Consider the following 17,413-nt stretch of genomic DNA (forward strand, 5'->3'; position numbering starts at 1 on the left):
ATGTGGGGATCATTGAAATCCCCCATTTTTATTGAGTTTTCTATGTTTGTAGCCTCTCTAATCCCCCTGAGCATTTCACAGTCACCCTCTCCATCCTGGTCAGGTGGTCGATAGGATATTCCTATTGCTATACTTTTATTCAAACATGGATTTTCTACCCATAGAGATGCTATGGTACTGTCTGATTCATTTAATTTTTTTATATATTTGCCTCTGCCTTCTTTCACATAGTGCCACTCACCCACCAGCATGACCTACTGTCATTTGGACCCAACACCAAACACCAAAATAAAAATGAGTAGAATGTAATTTTAAATTGCTCAGACTTTCACATATGAAAGTCATACACTTTTTTGCAAATCGTTGTCCTGCATTTTTTTTAATGGGTAAGTAAAATAGATCCTGAGCTTTAATGTAACCCCATTGTGCCACTTGGCACAGGAAAAAAGCTCATAGATCTTCCTAGCTTGAGGATTCCCTTACTGTTATTTACTATAAGGCTCCTTTACTCCAGGGGTTCTCAATCTTTTTCTTTCTGAGTCCCCTCCCTCCTCCCTCCCCACCCCCGCTGTGAAAACTCCAGGGCCCAGCCTGGCCAGGGGGTGGGGAGAGAAGGAGGTGGGTGTGGCATGGTTAAGCTGCCCCAGGGACTGCCCAGCTCTTGCACTGCTGTTTGCAGGGGGCAGTGCCCTCTGTGCTCCCCCCACAACTCCACCCATGGACTCGGGGCTTCCGCCCTGTGGGGAGCACCAGGGCTCGGGATTCAGCCCCATGGCTCCTGGCTTCAGCCCTGCGGGGGTGCTGGGGCTCAGGCTCTGGGTTTTAGCTGCAGGGCCCCGTGGCCCCACTGAAAAGGGCTCGTGGACCTCTAGGGAGCCGCAGACCCCCGGTTGAGAACTGCTGCTTTACACCACTCTGGCGATGTAAATCAACCTTAAAACTTACATGTTTTTAGGCTCCTGGGGGAATTGACTAAGAATGGGAACAATTAACGGACAATGGGAACATTAGCAGCCTGCCTACTTAGTTTTTACATTTCTGCCTCACAGAGTCCTACTCCTCCAAGCCAGGGGCACCACAATAGCAAGTGAGAGGGACAGAGTCTTTTGCTTGCTCATTCGCACACAGGCATGTGCCCAGCCCTGCCCCCTTAACATCTCTCCACTTTTTACGGATACAGACTAACACGGCTGCTACTCTGAAATCTCTCCACTCACACCCAGTCTCCCCACCCCTCTGCGCAGTGATCTACATCTCTGCCAGCTGCTCCGGGCAGACGCGCCTGGGTTGCCAGGGATGGGGCATATGTTCCCCACAGATTTATTTGCTCCCCCATTTTTCTGCGGGGAGCAAAGAAATCTGCGGATGGTATTAATTCTGTGCCTCTGGAGTAACTCAATAAAGAAATTAAAGGAGGGTAATGTATTTAATGCCAGTCAATATGGGTTTATGGAAAATAGATCCTGTTTTACTTGTAAGCTTATTTAAAAAAAAAATCAAGTTTGAGCGATAAAGGAGATAGTGTTGATGGAATATACTTAGATTTCTATAAGGCATTTGACTTGGTACAGCATGATATTTTGATTTAAAAAACCTAGAATGATGCATATGCTAAATAGATTAAAAACTGGCTAACTGTTAGGTCTCAAAATGTGATTGTAAATGGGGACTCATCATTGAGCTGGTGTGTTTCCAGTGAGGTCCTGCTGTGATCTATTCTTAACCCTCTGCTATTTAACATTTTTATCAGTAGCCAGAAAGAAATCATAAAATCATCATTAGTAAAGTTTGCAGATGATACAAAAATTGGAGAAGTGGTAAATAATGAAGAGGACAAGACACTGATTCAGAGTGATCGGGAACGCTTGGTGCCAGCAAACAATGTGTGTCTGAATATGGCTAAATGTAAATGTATACATCTAGGAACAAAGAATGTAGGCCATACTTCCACAATGGAGGACCCTCTCCTGGGAAGCAGTGACTCTTAAAAAGATTTGAGGATTATGGTGGATAATCAGCTGAACATGAGCTCCCAATATGATGGTATGGCCGAAAGGGCTAATGGGATCCTGGGATGCATAAACAGGAGAATCTCAAGTAGGAGTAGAGAGATTATTTTACCTCTGTCTGGCACTGGAATGACCACTGCTGGAGTACTGTGGCCAGTTCTGGTGTCCACAATTCCAGAAGGTTGTTGATAAATTGGAGAGGGTTCAGAGAAGAGCCATGAGAATGATTAAGGGATTAGAAACCATTTCTTATAGTGATTGATTCAAGGAACTCAATCTATTTATTTTAACAAAGAGAAGGTTAAGGGGTGAGTTGATTAGTCTATAAATACCTACATGGGGAACAGATATGTGATCATGGGCTCTTCAAGTCAGAAGAGAAAGGTATAACATGATCCAGTGGCCGGAAGTTGAAGCAGGACAAATTCAGACTGGAAATAAGGCATACGTTTTTGATAGGGTGATTAACCATCCATCACTGACCATTTTTAAATCAAGACTGGATGTTTTTCTAACAGACCTGCTCTACAGATTATTTTGAGGGAAGTTCTATGGCCTGTTATAGATGAGATCAGACTGGATAATCACAATGGTCCCTTCCAGCCTTGGAATCTAGGAATCTTATTTCTGAGGGCTCGGTTCATGAAAGGAAGGCCTTAGCCAATATGTAACAATATGCTTCCAGTTACCTGGAACATAATCCCCTCTGGCCATACTATAAGCCGTAGTGCATATTTTGCAAATGCTTCCTTAAAAGGTTGACGTTTGCAAGTGTTTAAAGCCTGGATTTTCTGCAGAAAGGTGTAGAGAATGGTCTAACATTGTGTACTCTAAGGACTGTCTTCACCCCTGGGACATGTCTGGTGGGGAGATTGACTCACAATCTGTTGTGTTGTGGTTACCAGCTAACAAAAAAAGCAAATACTAGGGAATAAGTAGTGGGAGAATTGTTTTGGCCTAGAAGTCAAGGGCTTAGGCAATGTTACATAGGGGATCAGATTCCTCCTCAGTTCTTGGCATGCTAAAGTGAGAACAATACTACAGAGACAGCATGTTCTAGCACTTAAGGGAGCAGCCTGCTGTCTGTTTCAGGAATAAGCCTAGTCTCTTGAGTGTGAGGTGCCAGCCATTCGTTGGAGATGTTTGATACTACCCAAGGCCTTTGAGTTAAAAGCGAAAATGAGGAGAGGATCATTCTGAGAAAATATTACTGTACCCTTTAGGCCCCATGAGCCTTAGTGTCTCTTTAAATATTCTCGCTCTTTGGTGAAGAGCATCTGTATATCTGTTTTTCCTCTTTCAGTACTCCTGAATCTTCTCACACATATGGGAAGATGTCTAGTAAACCTTGCAAGAGAGAACTTCTGACACCGCTTTATACAACAAATAAATACCACACTGGAAATCACCTTAGGTGATTAATCCTTGTGTAAATAGAAGGCTCGATGTGCATATGTGGGGCTCAGGAGAGAAATAAATTCTCTAGCAGAGCCCTGAGTGAGTTGTGAAGCACTCTTTTCATGGGTAGGAGGTTCATTATCTTTCAAGTGTAACCCTATGAGGAAACAAAAATATAAGCCTTCATCTTGGTAGATGATACTAAAGTGGAAGGGCAGCTGTTTGCTGATTTCTCAGGAATGTGCATGTTAGCTGGAGAGCACTCAAATGAACATATTATCTGGTTACAAGATAGGAACAATGCTACCTGCTCAGCTAGGGCAATGTATTTTCCCCCATGTGAAGGTAATTTTCCTCTTATACATTGTAATGAAATCAAGAATCTAGCACTGATAGAGGCAGAACTGCAGACAGGTCAACACTTGCTGTGGGAAGACTACTTGAAAACAATATTGTTGCAGCCATGTTGGTCCCAGGATATTAGAGCAACAAGGGGAGGAGGTAATATATTTTATTGGACCAACTGCTGTTAGTGAGAGAGACAAGCTTTCAAGCTACACAGAGCTTGTCTCTTTCACCAAAAGAAGTTGATCCACTAAAAAATATTACCTCACCCATCTTCTCTCTTCTTGAAAGCAGGCACTCTGGGGCTTACCTTTTTATTTGCATGGGGTATCTGAAAGGAAGTCTGAGAGCATACAAGATTTTCTGCTTCTTGTCAGAGTTTTGTGGTGCACTCTAGGATATATATGTAGCAGGGAATCCTGGGAGTGCTGATGAATCTGGCTGAGCAGAGGTCACCATACTTATTGTCCTGTCATTCTTCCTTTCCCTTTCCTCCAGTCCTGTAATGCAGGGAGGTGGCACAGTAGTACACGAGGGATGAAGTGTTTGAGGATGTAACTTGAGCCAAAGATTTGCTTAATTCCATAGAAGGGTGATGGTTGAAATCAATTACTCGTTTGCTGAATTTATTTTATTCATTTCTAGCTGCTACTGCGCTAAAATTCTGCTCCCTAAATACATAGGAATGGAAGCAGCTCTGGAATTAGCATCCGTATAACAGGATTTTGGACCCAATTTAAGTTTTACAGAAAAGCGAATCCCCCAAAACTGCATCACTAACTTTCTTTTTTCCTTCTGCACAAAAGGAACAGAACGTGAAAGTAAATTAGAAGGTAAATGATTTCACAGCTTCGTATTGTTAAAAATCTCAACTCTTCTCCTCCTCTAGGTCTGGAGGGGCACACTAGCCCGCCTTCGGTATAAGAGGACAAGGGCTGCCCTCACAATAATTAAGTACTACCGCCGCTACAAGGTGAAGTCCTACATCCGTGAGGTCACCCGGCGCTTCCATAACGTGAGGTCCATGAGGGATTATGGAAAGCATGTGAAGTGGCCCAGCCCTCCAAAAGTGCTGCGCCGTTTCGAAGAAGCACTGCAGGCAATTTATCGCAGGTGCAAGGAAAACCCTTTATTTCATTCTAAATGAGAGACATCATTGGTCATAAACTAAAACATAAGAATTAACAATGGCCATTGATTCTTATGTGAATATATTTTTCATATAGTAGATGTACGTTTATTCTGTAGGTTTCAGAGTAGCAGCCGTGTTAGTCTGTATCCGCAAAAAGAACAGGAGTACTTGTGGCACCTTAGAGACTAACAAATTTATTAGAGCATAAGCTTTCGTGGACTACAGCCCACTTCTATATGCATATATGCATCCGAAGAAGTGGGCTGTAGTTCATGAAAGCTTATGCTCTAATAAATTTGTTAGTCTCTAAGGTGCCACAAGTACTTCTGTTTATTCTGTAGAAGACATATTGTGACAAAGTCAGACTGGACGGCTGTAAAAGGGTCCTCATATTGGGTTCTGGGAGGTGGGCAGGTACAAGCCTGCCCATGCCCAAAGGACCCTCCCCCAGCCTATGGAGAGGATCCACTGAGCCCGGGACTCAAATAATTAAGGGGGGGCAGCTGAAAAACTAACAAGGATGGGTGTGTGGGTCACAGGGTCAAAAATAGGGAGCCTGAAGGGGACAGCGAGCAGAGAACCCTGGACAGCACCCACTGCTCCTTGAAGGTGCCAAGGGAGCCAGTGGACGCTGCCCAGAGGAACTCTGCCCGGATACGTGAGCGGAGAGAGGAACTTCCACCTCAGCAGGTGGCATTAGGTCCCGCCATTTAGTGTCAGTGCGGGACACGAGGGTGAGGAAATGGAGAGTATGGAGCACGAGCGTGTACAGATATGCCTGTGGCACAGATCGAAAGCAAACTGGCCGCAGGTCACCCAAGGTATATATGGGTGGGGCAGCCGGGGAGGCTCACGGGACAGGGGCCTGATGAAAAGATCCGGAGGGTGTGGGGTGGGTGGGGAACATCATTCTGCAGGACCTGTTCGAGGTAAGCCTGAGAGGCAGGCGACAAAGCTGCCCTCATCTCATAAAATACGCACCGGGGAGTATGTATAAACTGAGACAGGGTTACCTCAAGTCAATTAGGGATACCTACATGGGGAATTAGGGATACCTGGATTCAATTAAGGGCTGTCATTTAAGGGAAATGGGATAGCTGAGCCAAGAATTTGGCTTGCAGAACCTTTATTACTGGTGATATGCTAACAGCGCAGCATGATTCTTGGATGCCAGGGCATGTTTACAGGACTAGCAGGTAGGAAAACATTTTATTGTGGAATTGGAGACAATGTTTATTGTTGATGATGCCATCTCTTACAAAGTCACTTTAAGTGTGTTGCTTGAAAAATGACTTCAGTTGAATAATGGCAGCTAGAAAAGTCTGTTTACCGCTGACCCTCCCAATGTAAATCAGGTAAGGCTCCAGATTAGTCTGGTCTTGCTGTGGGGCACAGATAAACTTTGGAGTTGATTTCTATTTTCTTTTTTTAGGTGGAGAGCAAATGTGCTCATCAAGAGCATCCCTCCAGAAGATCTGCCTCAGCTCAGGGCTAAGGTTGCTGCCATGGAATTGTTGAAGGGTCACAGAGCAGATATTGGGCTACAAAGAGCCTGGGAGGGTAACTATATTGCATCGGTGAGTGCTGTGATAGAAATGTTCAGTCTTTAGTCTATTCAGTGCAGCTGAATAGGGAAGAGTTTCCCTGGTGAGGCCTAAGGGAATCTGGAGAGGAGAGTCTGAAAACAGTGTGTGTTCTAAAAATTAAATGCATTCCAACTCCTCCATTAAGAAGTAATCTGTAAGTCATTTCAAAAAGGTTCCAATGTTCACTATGCTAAGAACTATAATTTTGTAAATACCAAACCTAATTCTCATTATTCTTGAGACCACTGTTAATCAAGATACCAATTAATATCATCAGTTGACTCTTCCAGTGGCCAGAGATAGGATGGAAAATGCAACATGAGACTAAAATTGCACTAGTTAGCATAAATGGAAGGACTAGGCGGAAAAAAATGCTAAACTGTCTGCGTCTGAGAGCGTAGTGGAAATCTCCTTATGCGTCTTCCTCAAAGGTAGCTCCAGCTTATTAGAGCCTTCCTTTTCTCCTTACACCCTTTGTTTCTAAAAGGTCCTTTAGAAAAGCATGTAAAACTCAGGATGCTGTGCCTTGCATAATGACAGGTTTCAGAGTAACAGCCGTGTTAGTCTGTATCCGCAAAAAGAAGAACAGGAGTACTTGTGGCACCTTAGAGACTAACAAATTTATTAGAGCATAAGCTTTCGTGGACTACAGCCCACTTCTTCGGATGCATATAGAATGGAACATATATTGAGGAGATATATATACACACATACAGAGAGCATAAACAGGTGGGAGTTGTCTTACCAACTCTGAGAGGCCAATTAATTAAGAGAAAAAAAAACTTTTGAAGTGATAATCAAGCTAGGCCAGTACAGACAGTTTGATAATAGGTGTGAGAGTACTTACAAGGGGAGATAGAGTCAATGTTTGTAATGGCTCAGCCATTCCCAGTCCTTATTCAAACCGGAGTTGATTGTGTAAGTACTCTCACACCTATTATCAAACTGTCTGTACTGGCCTAGCTTGATTATCACTTCAAAAGTTTTTTTTCTCTTAATTAATTGGCCTCTCAGAGTTGGTAAGACAACTCCCACCTGTTTATGCTCTCTGTATGTGTGTATATATATCTCCTCAATATATGTTCCATTCTATATGCATCCGAAGAAGTGGGCTGTAGTCCACGAAAGTTTATGCTCTAATAAATTTGTTAGTCTCTAAGGTGCCACAAGTACTCCCGTTCTTTTTTCAGGATGCTGTGTTTCTGTACTGCAAGGAATAATATATGGAGATATACGTATTTCATAGAACTGGAAGGGACCCTGAGACATCATCGAGTCCAGCCCCCTGCCTTCACTAGCAGGACCAAGTACTGATTTTGCCCCAGATCCCTAAGTGTCCCCCTCAAGGATTGGAGGATTGCTAAACCCTGGGTTTAGCAGGCCAGTGCTCAAACCACTGAGCTATCCCTCCCCCTAAATGACTGATAAAGTCTCCTGATAAGGGAATGTATTACAGACTTCTTGGTGAGCTTGCCATTCCATCAGGCCTAGGTTGACAAAGTATGATTGCTCTATTTGGTAATTAAGAAAAATTATGTGTCTGTCTTTGTCTTTGTTTGCTCTTCCAGAAACCAGATAACCCTCAGACCACAGGCTCTTTCATCCTTATTGCTAATGAGTTGAAGAGGAAGGACAAGTACATGAATGTGCTCTTCTCATGTCATGTTCGCAAGGTAAACAGAATGAGTGGTTGATAGAGGAGGAGAGAAATCTACAGAAAGTCAAAAGCTAGGCTGGGAATAGAAATGCCACAAACTAATTTTCTTGTGGCTGAAGTGAAGTTTTCCGATGCTAAGGATGAGGAGAAAAGATTTGAATTCTGAGCAGCCTTATCTGATCATTTGTTGCTTTAGGGAGATTGAGTTTGGAGTAGATATTTTATCTTCTGTAATATATCAGGTGGAGTTCAAAGCAGCAGCCCAAACAGAAGGCATGTCATTGAAGGTTGCTTTCCGCTAAAGCTCACAGGCACTGGGTAACAAACTATTCTCTAAATTCCTTTGTGATGTATTGTGAAGTGGTATAGTAATTCTTTTGCTTAGTGTTGTAAGAGCCCTGATGGTAAATTGCAGTCTCCATGTTCAAGCCTTCCTTCTGGTGCAAAGGATTTATGTTTAAAACACTATTCAGCAACCACTGAAACCAGGGAGGCTAGATCATAGTGCCAGTATATAGGCTATTTTTAGCAAGGATTTTGACCAAGAAATGAAAACTTTAGGATTTAGTTTGTTTGAAGGAATGGTCACATCCTATCCTTGTTATGTTTCAAGTATCAACATTCGTGTTTTGGGCCACTGCTTTCTTAATACCCAAGCTAACAAGGAACCCTTCACTTTAGGGGACACCTCTGACCACCTAAGACCTGGGAGATGAACCCAGGCTGGATTAAGTGTAGCTGATTTTGGTCTGATTGGAAGTCTCTTTCCAGGGTGGAGACACTTAAATCAAGGCGCTTTCAAATTATTGATTTAAGTCAGGTTGAAGATTTGTAAAACTAACTTGAAAGTTTGTGTTATTGCAAATTGAGATTAACATTTGTAATGAAGTAAATTATGCTGTTTTTAAATGCTACATTTGATAGGGTATCTTATTTGAATGTTATGAAATGGCTGTAGACAAAAACCAGAATATTTAAAACTAGTATCTGAAAGCCTGTGCTGTTGCACAGGTGTAATTTGTAAAGTAATGTGTAAAAATTTAAAACAGCTGAGAATGACTGAGAACTTAAAAATTGGAGAGTAACAGACTGTGAATCCCAGTGATGATTGAACCTGGTGATATTCTAAACAAAGAGCTCTCAACCATGCTTGTAGCTGTTACAATTGCTTCACACTGACTCAACGGACATTTTAGGCTTCAGAGTGATGTTTGGTGGTGTTTGTGCTGGTTATGTTGTTGGGTGGATCATAGAATCATAGGACTGGAAGGGACCTTGAGAGGTCATCTAGTCCAGTCCCCTGCACTCATGGTAGGACTATTATCTAGACCATCCCTGACAGGTGTTTGTCTAACCTGCTCTTAAAAATCTCCAATGCTGGAGATTCCACAACCTCCCTAGGCAATTTATTTCAGTGCTTCCTACAGGAAGTTTTTCTCTAATGTCCAACCTAAACCTCCATCACTGCAATTTAAGCCCATTACTTCTTGTCCTATCCTCAGAAGTTAAGGAGAACAATTTTTCACCCTCCTCCTTGTTGCAACTTTTTAAAGTACTTGAAAACTGTTATCATGTCCCTTCTCAGTCTTCTCTTCTCCAGACTAAACAAACCCATTTTTTTCAATCTTCCCTCAGGTCATGCTTTCTAGACCTTTAATCATTTTTGTTGCTCTTCTCTGGACTTTCTCCAATTTGTCCACATCTTTCTTGAAATGTGGTGCCCAGAACTGGACACGAGACTCCAGTTGAGGCCTAATCAGCACGGAGCAGAGTGGAAGAATTACTTCTCGTGTCTTGCTTACAACACTCCTGCTAATACATCCCAGAATGATGTTCGCTTTTTTTGCAATAGTGTTACACTGTTGATTCATATTTAGCTTGTGATCCACTATGACCCCCAGATCCCTTTCCTCAGTACTCCTTCCTAGGCAGTCATTTCCCATTTTGTATGTGTGCAACTGATTGTTCCTTCCTAAGTGGAGAACTTTGCATTTGTCCTTATTGAATTTCATCCTGTTTACTTCAGACCATTTTTCCAGTTTGTCCAGATCGTTTTGAATTATAATCCTATCCTCCAAAGCGCTTGCAACTCCTCTCAGCTTGGTATCATCCGCATACTTTATAAGTGTGCTCTCTATGCCATTATCTAAATCATTGATGAAGATACTGAACAGAACTGGACCCAGAACTGATCCTTACGGGACCCCACTCGTTATGCCCTTCCAGCATGACTGTGAACCACTGATAACCGTTCTCTGGGAATGGTTTTCCAACCAGTTATGCACCCCCCTTACAGTGGCTCCATCTAGGTTGCATTTCCCTAGTTCGTTTATGAGAAGATCATGCGATACAGTATCTAAAGCTTTACTAAAGTCGAGATATACCACATCTACCGCTTCCCCCCATCCACAATGGTTGTTAACCTGTCAAAGAAATCTATCAGGTTGGTTTGACACGATTTGTTCTTGACAGATCCATGCCGACTGTTACTTATCACCTTTTTATCTTCTAGATGTTTGCAAATTGATTGCTTGATTATTTGCTCCATTATCTTTCCAGGTACTAAAGTTAAGCTGACTGGTTGGTAATTGCCTGGGTTGTCCTTATTTCCCTTTTTATAGATTGTCACTTTATTTGCCCTTTTCCAGTCTTCTGGAATCTTTCCCATCCTCCATGATTTTTCAGAGATAATCGCTAATGGCTCAGATATCTCCTCAGGCAGCTCCTTGAGTATTCTAGGATGCATTTCACAGGCCCTGGTGACATGAAGACATCTAACTTGTCTAAATAATTTTTAACTTGTTCTTTTCCTATTTTAGTCTCTGATCCTACCTCCTTTTCAGTGGCATTCACTATGTTAGACGTCCAATCACCACCAACCTTCTTGGTGAAAACCAAAACAAAGAAATCATTAAGCACCTCTACCATTTCCACACTTTGTTACTGTTTTTCTGCACTCATTGAGTAACAGGCCTACCCTGTCCTTGGTCTTCCTCTTGCTTCTATTGTATTTGTAGAATGTTTTCTTGTTACCCTTTATGTCTCTAGCTAGTTTGATCTTGTTTTGTGCCTTGGCCTTTCTAATTTTGTCCCTTCATACTTGTGTTATTTGTTTATATTAGGGCTGTCAAGGCAATAAAAAAAATTCTCATGATTAATCATGCTGTTAAACAATAATAGAATACCATTTATTTAAATATTTGTGGATGTTTTCTACATTTTCAAATATATTGATTTCAGTTACAACATAGAATACAAAATGTACAGTGCTCACTTTATTTTTTTTATCACACATTTTCACTGTAAAAAACAAAAGAAATAGTATTTTTCAATTCACCTAATACAAATACTGTAGTGCAATCTCTTTATCATGGAAGTTGAACTTACAAATGTAGAATTTTGTACAAAAAATAACTGCATCAAAAATAAAACAATGTACAACATTAGAGCCTACATGTCCACTCAGTCCTACTGCAGCCCATCACTCACACAAACAAGTTTGGTTACTATTTGCAGGAGATAATGCTGCCTGCTTCTTGTTTACAGTGTAACCTGAAAGTGAGAACAGGTATTCGCATGGCATTGTTGTAGGCGGCATTGCAAGATATTTACGTGCCGGATGCGCTAAAGACTCATATGTCCCTTCATGCTTCAACCACCATTCCAGATGATGTGCGTCTATGCTGATGACAGGTTCTGCTCGATAACAATCCAAAGCAGAGCGGACCGACGCATGTTCATTTTCATCGTCTGAGTCAGATGCCACCAACAGAAAGTTGATTTTATTTTTTGGTGGTTCAGGTTCTGTAGTTTCTGCATCTGAGTATTGCTCTTTTAAAACTTCTGAAAGCATGCTCCAAACCTCTCAGATTTTGGACAGCACTTCAGATTCTTAAACCTTGAGTCGAGTGCTGTAGCTATTTTTAGAAATCTCTCATTGGTACCGTCTTTGCGTTATGTCAAATCTGCAGTGAGTGTTCTTAAAATGAACATGTGCTGGGTCATCTTCCGAGACTGCTACAACTTGAAATATATGGCAGAATGAGGGTAAAACAGAGACATACAATTCTCTCCCAAGGAGTTCAGTCACAAATTTAATTAGCACATTTTTTTTTAACGAGCGTCATCCACATGGAAGCATGGTGGCCGAAGGATGAAGGGGCATATGAATGTTTAGCATATCTGGCATGTAAATACCTTGCAACGCCGGCTACAAAAGTGCCATGTGAATGCCTGTTCTCACTTTCAGGTGACATTGTAAATAAGAAGCGGGCAGCAGTGTAATGAAAACAAACTTGTTTGTCTTAGTGATTGGCTGAACAAGTAATAGGACTGAGTGGACATTAGAGCCTACAAGTTTTACATTGTTTTGTTTTTGAGTGCAGTTATGTATCTTTGTACATAATTCCACATTTGTAAATTACGCTTTCACGATAAAGAGATTGCACTACAGTACTTGTATGACGTGAACTGAAAAATACTATTGGTTTGTTTATAATTTTTACAGTGCAAATATATATAATAAAAAATAATATAAAGTGAGCACTGTACACGTATTCTGTGTTGTAATAGAAATCAATATATTTAAAAATGTATTAAATATTTTTGGATGTTTTTCTACATTTCAATTGGTATTCTATTGTTTAACAGTGTGATTAATCACGATTAATTTTTTTTGAGTTAATCGCTTGAGTTAACTGCGATTAATTCACAGCCCTAGTTTATATGCATCCTTTGTAATTTGACCTAGTTTCTACTTTTTGTAAGAATCTCTTTTTTGAGTTTCAAATAGTTGAAGTTCACCTGGTTAAGCCAGGGTGGTCTCTTACCATACTTCCTTTGTTCTTGCGCCCTTAATAACGTCTCTTTGAAAAACTGCCAACTGTCTTCAATTGTTTTTCCCCTTAGACTTGCTTCTCATGAGATCTTACCTACCAACTCCGAGTTTGCTAAAGTCTCCCTTCTTTAAATCTATTGTCCTTATTTTGCTGTACTCCCTCCTACCATTCCTTAAAATCATGAATTCTACCATTTTATGATCACTTTCACCTAAAGGATGGTTGTGTTGATCTGTGTCTAGGGGATTGTGCTGGAAGAGTTGTGTAGATAGCAAATAAGTGTGTGCTGAAATCAGCGGCTGTGTGTGTTTGGGGTTATTGTATATGTTGTTTGTGGTGTTTGTATCGTTTTGTGTGCGCGCCTGTGGGGTTGTGCTGGGAGATTGTTGATTTGTGTAGGTGATGGGCCAATCAATCCACCGTATGTGTAGTCTCCATTATACGATCAATTAAATTGTTGCATGCAAATTAGATGTAAAGTAAGAGTGGTGATTTGTTATTACCTCTGATATAATGGTCTAGGACTCTTCGCGTGGCAGAGGTACATGCTTTACTGTAGCCGTATACTGCACATGGAATTGATAGTCAAAATGGCTGAACTTAAAAATTTGATAGTAAGACAACAAAACCCAGTGATGACTGAACCTAGTGGTATACTGAACACAGAGTCCCCAGCCATGCTAGTAGCTGTTTCCATCACACCACACTGACTCAGCAGTCATTCTAGGCTTCAGAATAACAACCTTGAAATCTTATTAAGTAGATGAAGGTCCCAATCCAGCAAACACTTAGATTCATAGATTCCAAGGCCAGAGGAATCACTATTGTCTTCTAGTCTGACCTTTGGTATCACACCGGGCCCAGAACTTCCCCAATATAATTTCTAGAGCAGAACTTTTAGAAAAACATCAAATCTTAATTTAAAAACTGTCAGTGAGAGAATCTACCATTCATAAGTTGTTCCAATGGTTAATTACTCTCACTATGAAAAATTTGCCCCTTATTTCCAGTCTGAATTTGTCCAGCTTCAACTCCCAGTCATTGGACCATGTTATACCTTTGTCTGCTAGATTGAGGAGCCCCATAACCTTCTCTTTGTTAAGCTAAATAGATTGAGTTCCTTGAGTTGTCACTATAACGCATGTTTTCTAATTCTTAATCGTTCTCATGGCTCTTCTCTGAACCCTCTCCAATTATCAGCATCTTTTTTGAATTGTGGACACCAGAACTGGACGTAGTATTCCAGCAGTGGTCACTCTAGTGCCAAATACAGAGGTAAAATAACCTCACTACTCCTACTGGAGGTTTCCCTGTTTATGTATCTAAGGATCGCATTAACCCCTTGGCCCACAGCACTGCACTGGGAGCTCACATTCAGCTCATTATCCACTATGACTCCCAAATCTTTTTAGAGTCACCACTTCCTAGGATAGAGTCCCCATTGTGGAAGTATGGCCTACGTTCTTTGTTCCTAGATGTATACATGCACATTTACCCATATTAAAATGCATATTGTTTGCGGGAACCCAGGTTACCAGGTGATCCAGATCGCTCTTGTCCTCTTCATTATTTACCACTCCCCCAACTTTTTTCGTCTGCAAATTTTGTCAGTGATTTTGTGTTCTTTCTGATCATTGATAAAAATATGAAATGGCATAGGCCAAGAACTGAACCTGCGGGACCCCCACTAGAAACACACCCACTCAGTAGCGATTCCCTGTTTACAATTACATTTTGAGACCTTTCAGCCAGTTTTTAATCCATTTAATTTAAGCAGTTATGTAAATTTACTCACATGACTAATCAATTGAACTACTTATGTTCTTGAAGTTAAGCTTACACATAAATGTTTGCAGCTTCAAATGCCGAACTTGTATTTTTGTTTAAAACTTTAGTGGTATAAAATGTCACTTCAAAACAACATTTCTTCAATACTAGCAATGAAAGTTATTTAGACTTTCAATTCAGTAATAAAGTTATTGTGATCTTTCTTATACACATAGACCAAATTACAGTTAGGCGCCTAAGGATGGGATTTTCAAAAGTAGCTCAACTCCCATTGAGTTCCAACTACGCACCCTAATGAAGGAGTATAGCCTGGGTGAAGCATTTCAGCTTTCCTGTCTTGTGGCAGTTTGTTCAGTATATTGGCAGATGGTATTGGTTGCAAATACAGCACAGGATATTGATTTATCAATGATGTGTTTGGGTTTGGGTTGATCTCTCAGTAAGGCAGTCAATGAGGCCCTGGACTTGTTTTTTACAGCATAACTAAGACTCTTTATTTTCGTTTTTTACCCAAAACAATTCCCAGGCTTTACAAAAGCTAATGCTAATTTTACTAGGTTTACTAATGTTCACCTGAACTTTGGATCACTCCTGTATATGAAAATTCTCATTATGTTCAGCAAATCCAATCTACTACATTAAATGGATGTGTTGCTGTTAATAATGAAGTAGTCTAAGTGTAAATGCAAGTCTGTCAAAATAATGTAGTGGAAGATACGTATACACACTCGTGTGTGTATTTGTATATGTACTGTTAACGTATAGTTAATTATTTGTACTTCATATCCCCTAATATTAACCCAGAAAACTGTGAAGTTTAATTTTGTTCACTGATTTTCACCCATTTGTAATCTTTATTATAAACACTGATAAATTCCCAGGAAACTTTAAACAAAATAAAAACAGAAATGAGGGGCTGAGCACTTTAAATCTGAAATTTCCTAATAGACAAAAATTTCTGTAAAATCTGAAACTCTACTAACAATTAGGAAACTAAACAAGTCTAAAACATCCACATTAGTAATTTAAGACTATAAATGGGATAAAGTAAAGAGCTAGTCACATCTGATTTAAATTTAAAAATCTATTTAATTTTAAAAAATTTTTGCATCCACCCCACATCTTGAGGTGATGTGTGTGTCTCCCCCACATGAAGTAGTCCAATGGAACTTACTGTTTCTTTTTACATCCCTTTTTGAAGAAGCATCATTGGGATGTTCTACTAGCTAAGTGATCTGATTGGCTGACATTTTTTGTAGTATGTGCCAACTTAGTTGTTTGGGGGTTCTCTGAATCTCTGAACCTCCTTCTAGAATCTTGTAGCAGTGAAGTCCTTCCTACTTTTCCTTACACAAAGGGCACTGTATGACCACTTTGCTCCTGGCTTTTATTTTTCCAATTTTGTTGAAAACAAAAGAATAGAAATATTGTATTGTTGAAAAAGTTCTGTCTTCTGTTGTGTTCAAGTAAATACATGTTTTAGAGTGTAATCTCTGAGCCTATTTTTATTGAAAATTACTATGTTTTAAAGTTTGTGGGGCTTTAAAAAGAATGTGCATGGATTAGTGTAATAGTACTAACTTGTTTGCTAGGATTTTTCAGTTAAAATAGTGGAATTGAACATTTTTTGCTTTCTTACCTTTTTAACCATAAAAGCACAGTGTGAATATTTCAGACCATGGTTTTGAGTAGAAGCAGCATGAATGTTTGAGGGGACAGAAACTTTTGCAGGATGTATGTACACTGTGGGGGTTTTTCAGAATTTTAATTTTCCTCACCGTTATTCAACTTTTAAGCTTTTAAATCCCTATGTTTTACACACATACTCTCTCTCTCTCTCTCTCTCTCTCTCTCTCTCTCTCTCTCTCTCTCTCTCTCTCTCTCTCTCTCTCTCTCAGCTTTTGGCAACAATCTAACATACAAGGACAGAGGAAATCGATTTTCTAAAATAGTAAAGATTGTACTTCATTCAATTACAGGCAGGCAAAGAACCATTTAAAAATTCAAATAGGATAACATCTTTTTGTTGTGGTATGTGGAAAGAATTCTCAGGAGTGAACACAAATAGACCTGTTATCCCTGTAGACCCTACCACTAAGTTCCCAATGCCACAAGTATTAAAAGAGGGCTGTTCTCAGTTTAGTTTAGTTTTATTGCATCAGTCTCTCATCACTTTAATAATAGTTAATGCAGTCCTTGGAATGCAGGGAGACAGGGTAGCCAAAAATAATACTGCTATTGCCTATCATGAATGCAAATGCAGCACCCTTACCCAGAACCTGAAGGTCATTTCAATGCTTTCAATGCTGGAGAAAACTGCAGCTTATCCAACTATGCTTTTGAAAGCAAGCCCAAGCTATAATTGGAAAATATTGAAGGGAGCATGGGATTATAGAAATGTAGTACTCTGGTTCTACTTTATAGTTTTAATAGTCTATCAGTGACTTTTTGATCATTTTTGAAAGGTTAAATTGTTGATGACTTAATTTTAAGGAGTTACGGTCAGACTTTATTCTCCATGCAAACTGTCAGTTGAGGAATAATATGTTAGAATTCTTGAAACTATCAGCAATGAAAGCCAAGGGGGGAAGATTGCAGCAGAATTTATATACAGTCCTAAGAATACATTCTTAGAGCCCAGTGGATATGCGTGGACCATT

The 17,413-nt window shown here is 40.3% G+C and overlaps 1 protein-coding gene across 8 annotated transcripts in view; it reads left to right on the forward strand.

Annotated features, from left to right (window-relative positions):
* Positions 1-17,413, forward strand: part of MYO1D (myosin ID) — a 360,936-nt gene that overhangs the window by 200,307 nt on the left and 143,216 nt on the right. For all 8 annotated transcript variants that reach the window (XM_005282854.5, XM_065577933.1, XM_065577932.1 and 5 more), the window contains exons 17-19: positions 4,642-4,865; positions 6,317-6,461; positions 8,039-8,143. In XM_005282854.5, the coding sequence (XP_005282911.2) occupies positions 4,642-4,865; positions 6,317-6,461; positions 8,039-8,143 (474 nt within the window). The remainder of the gene's footprint in view (positions 1-4,641; positions 4,866-6,316; positions 6,462-8,038; positions 8,144-17,413) is intronic.

The sequence above is a fragment of the Chrysemys picta genome, chromosome 24 (assembly GCF_011386835.1).
Source record: "Chrysemys picta bellii isolate R12L10 chromosome 24, ASM1138683v2, whole genome shotgun sequence".
Taxonomy (NCBI): Eukaryota; Metazoa; Chordata; order Testudines; family Emydidae; genus Chrysemys; species Chrysemys picta.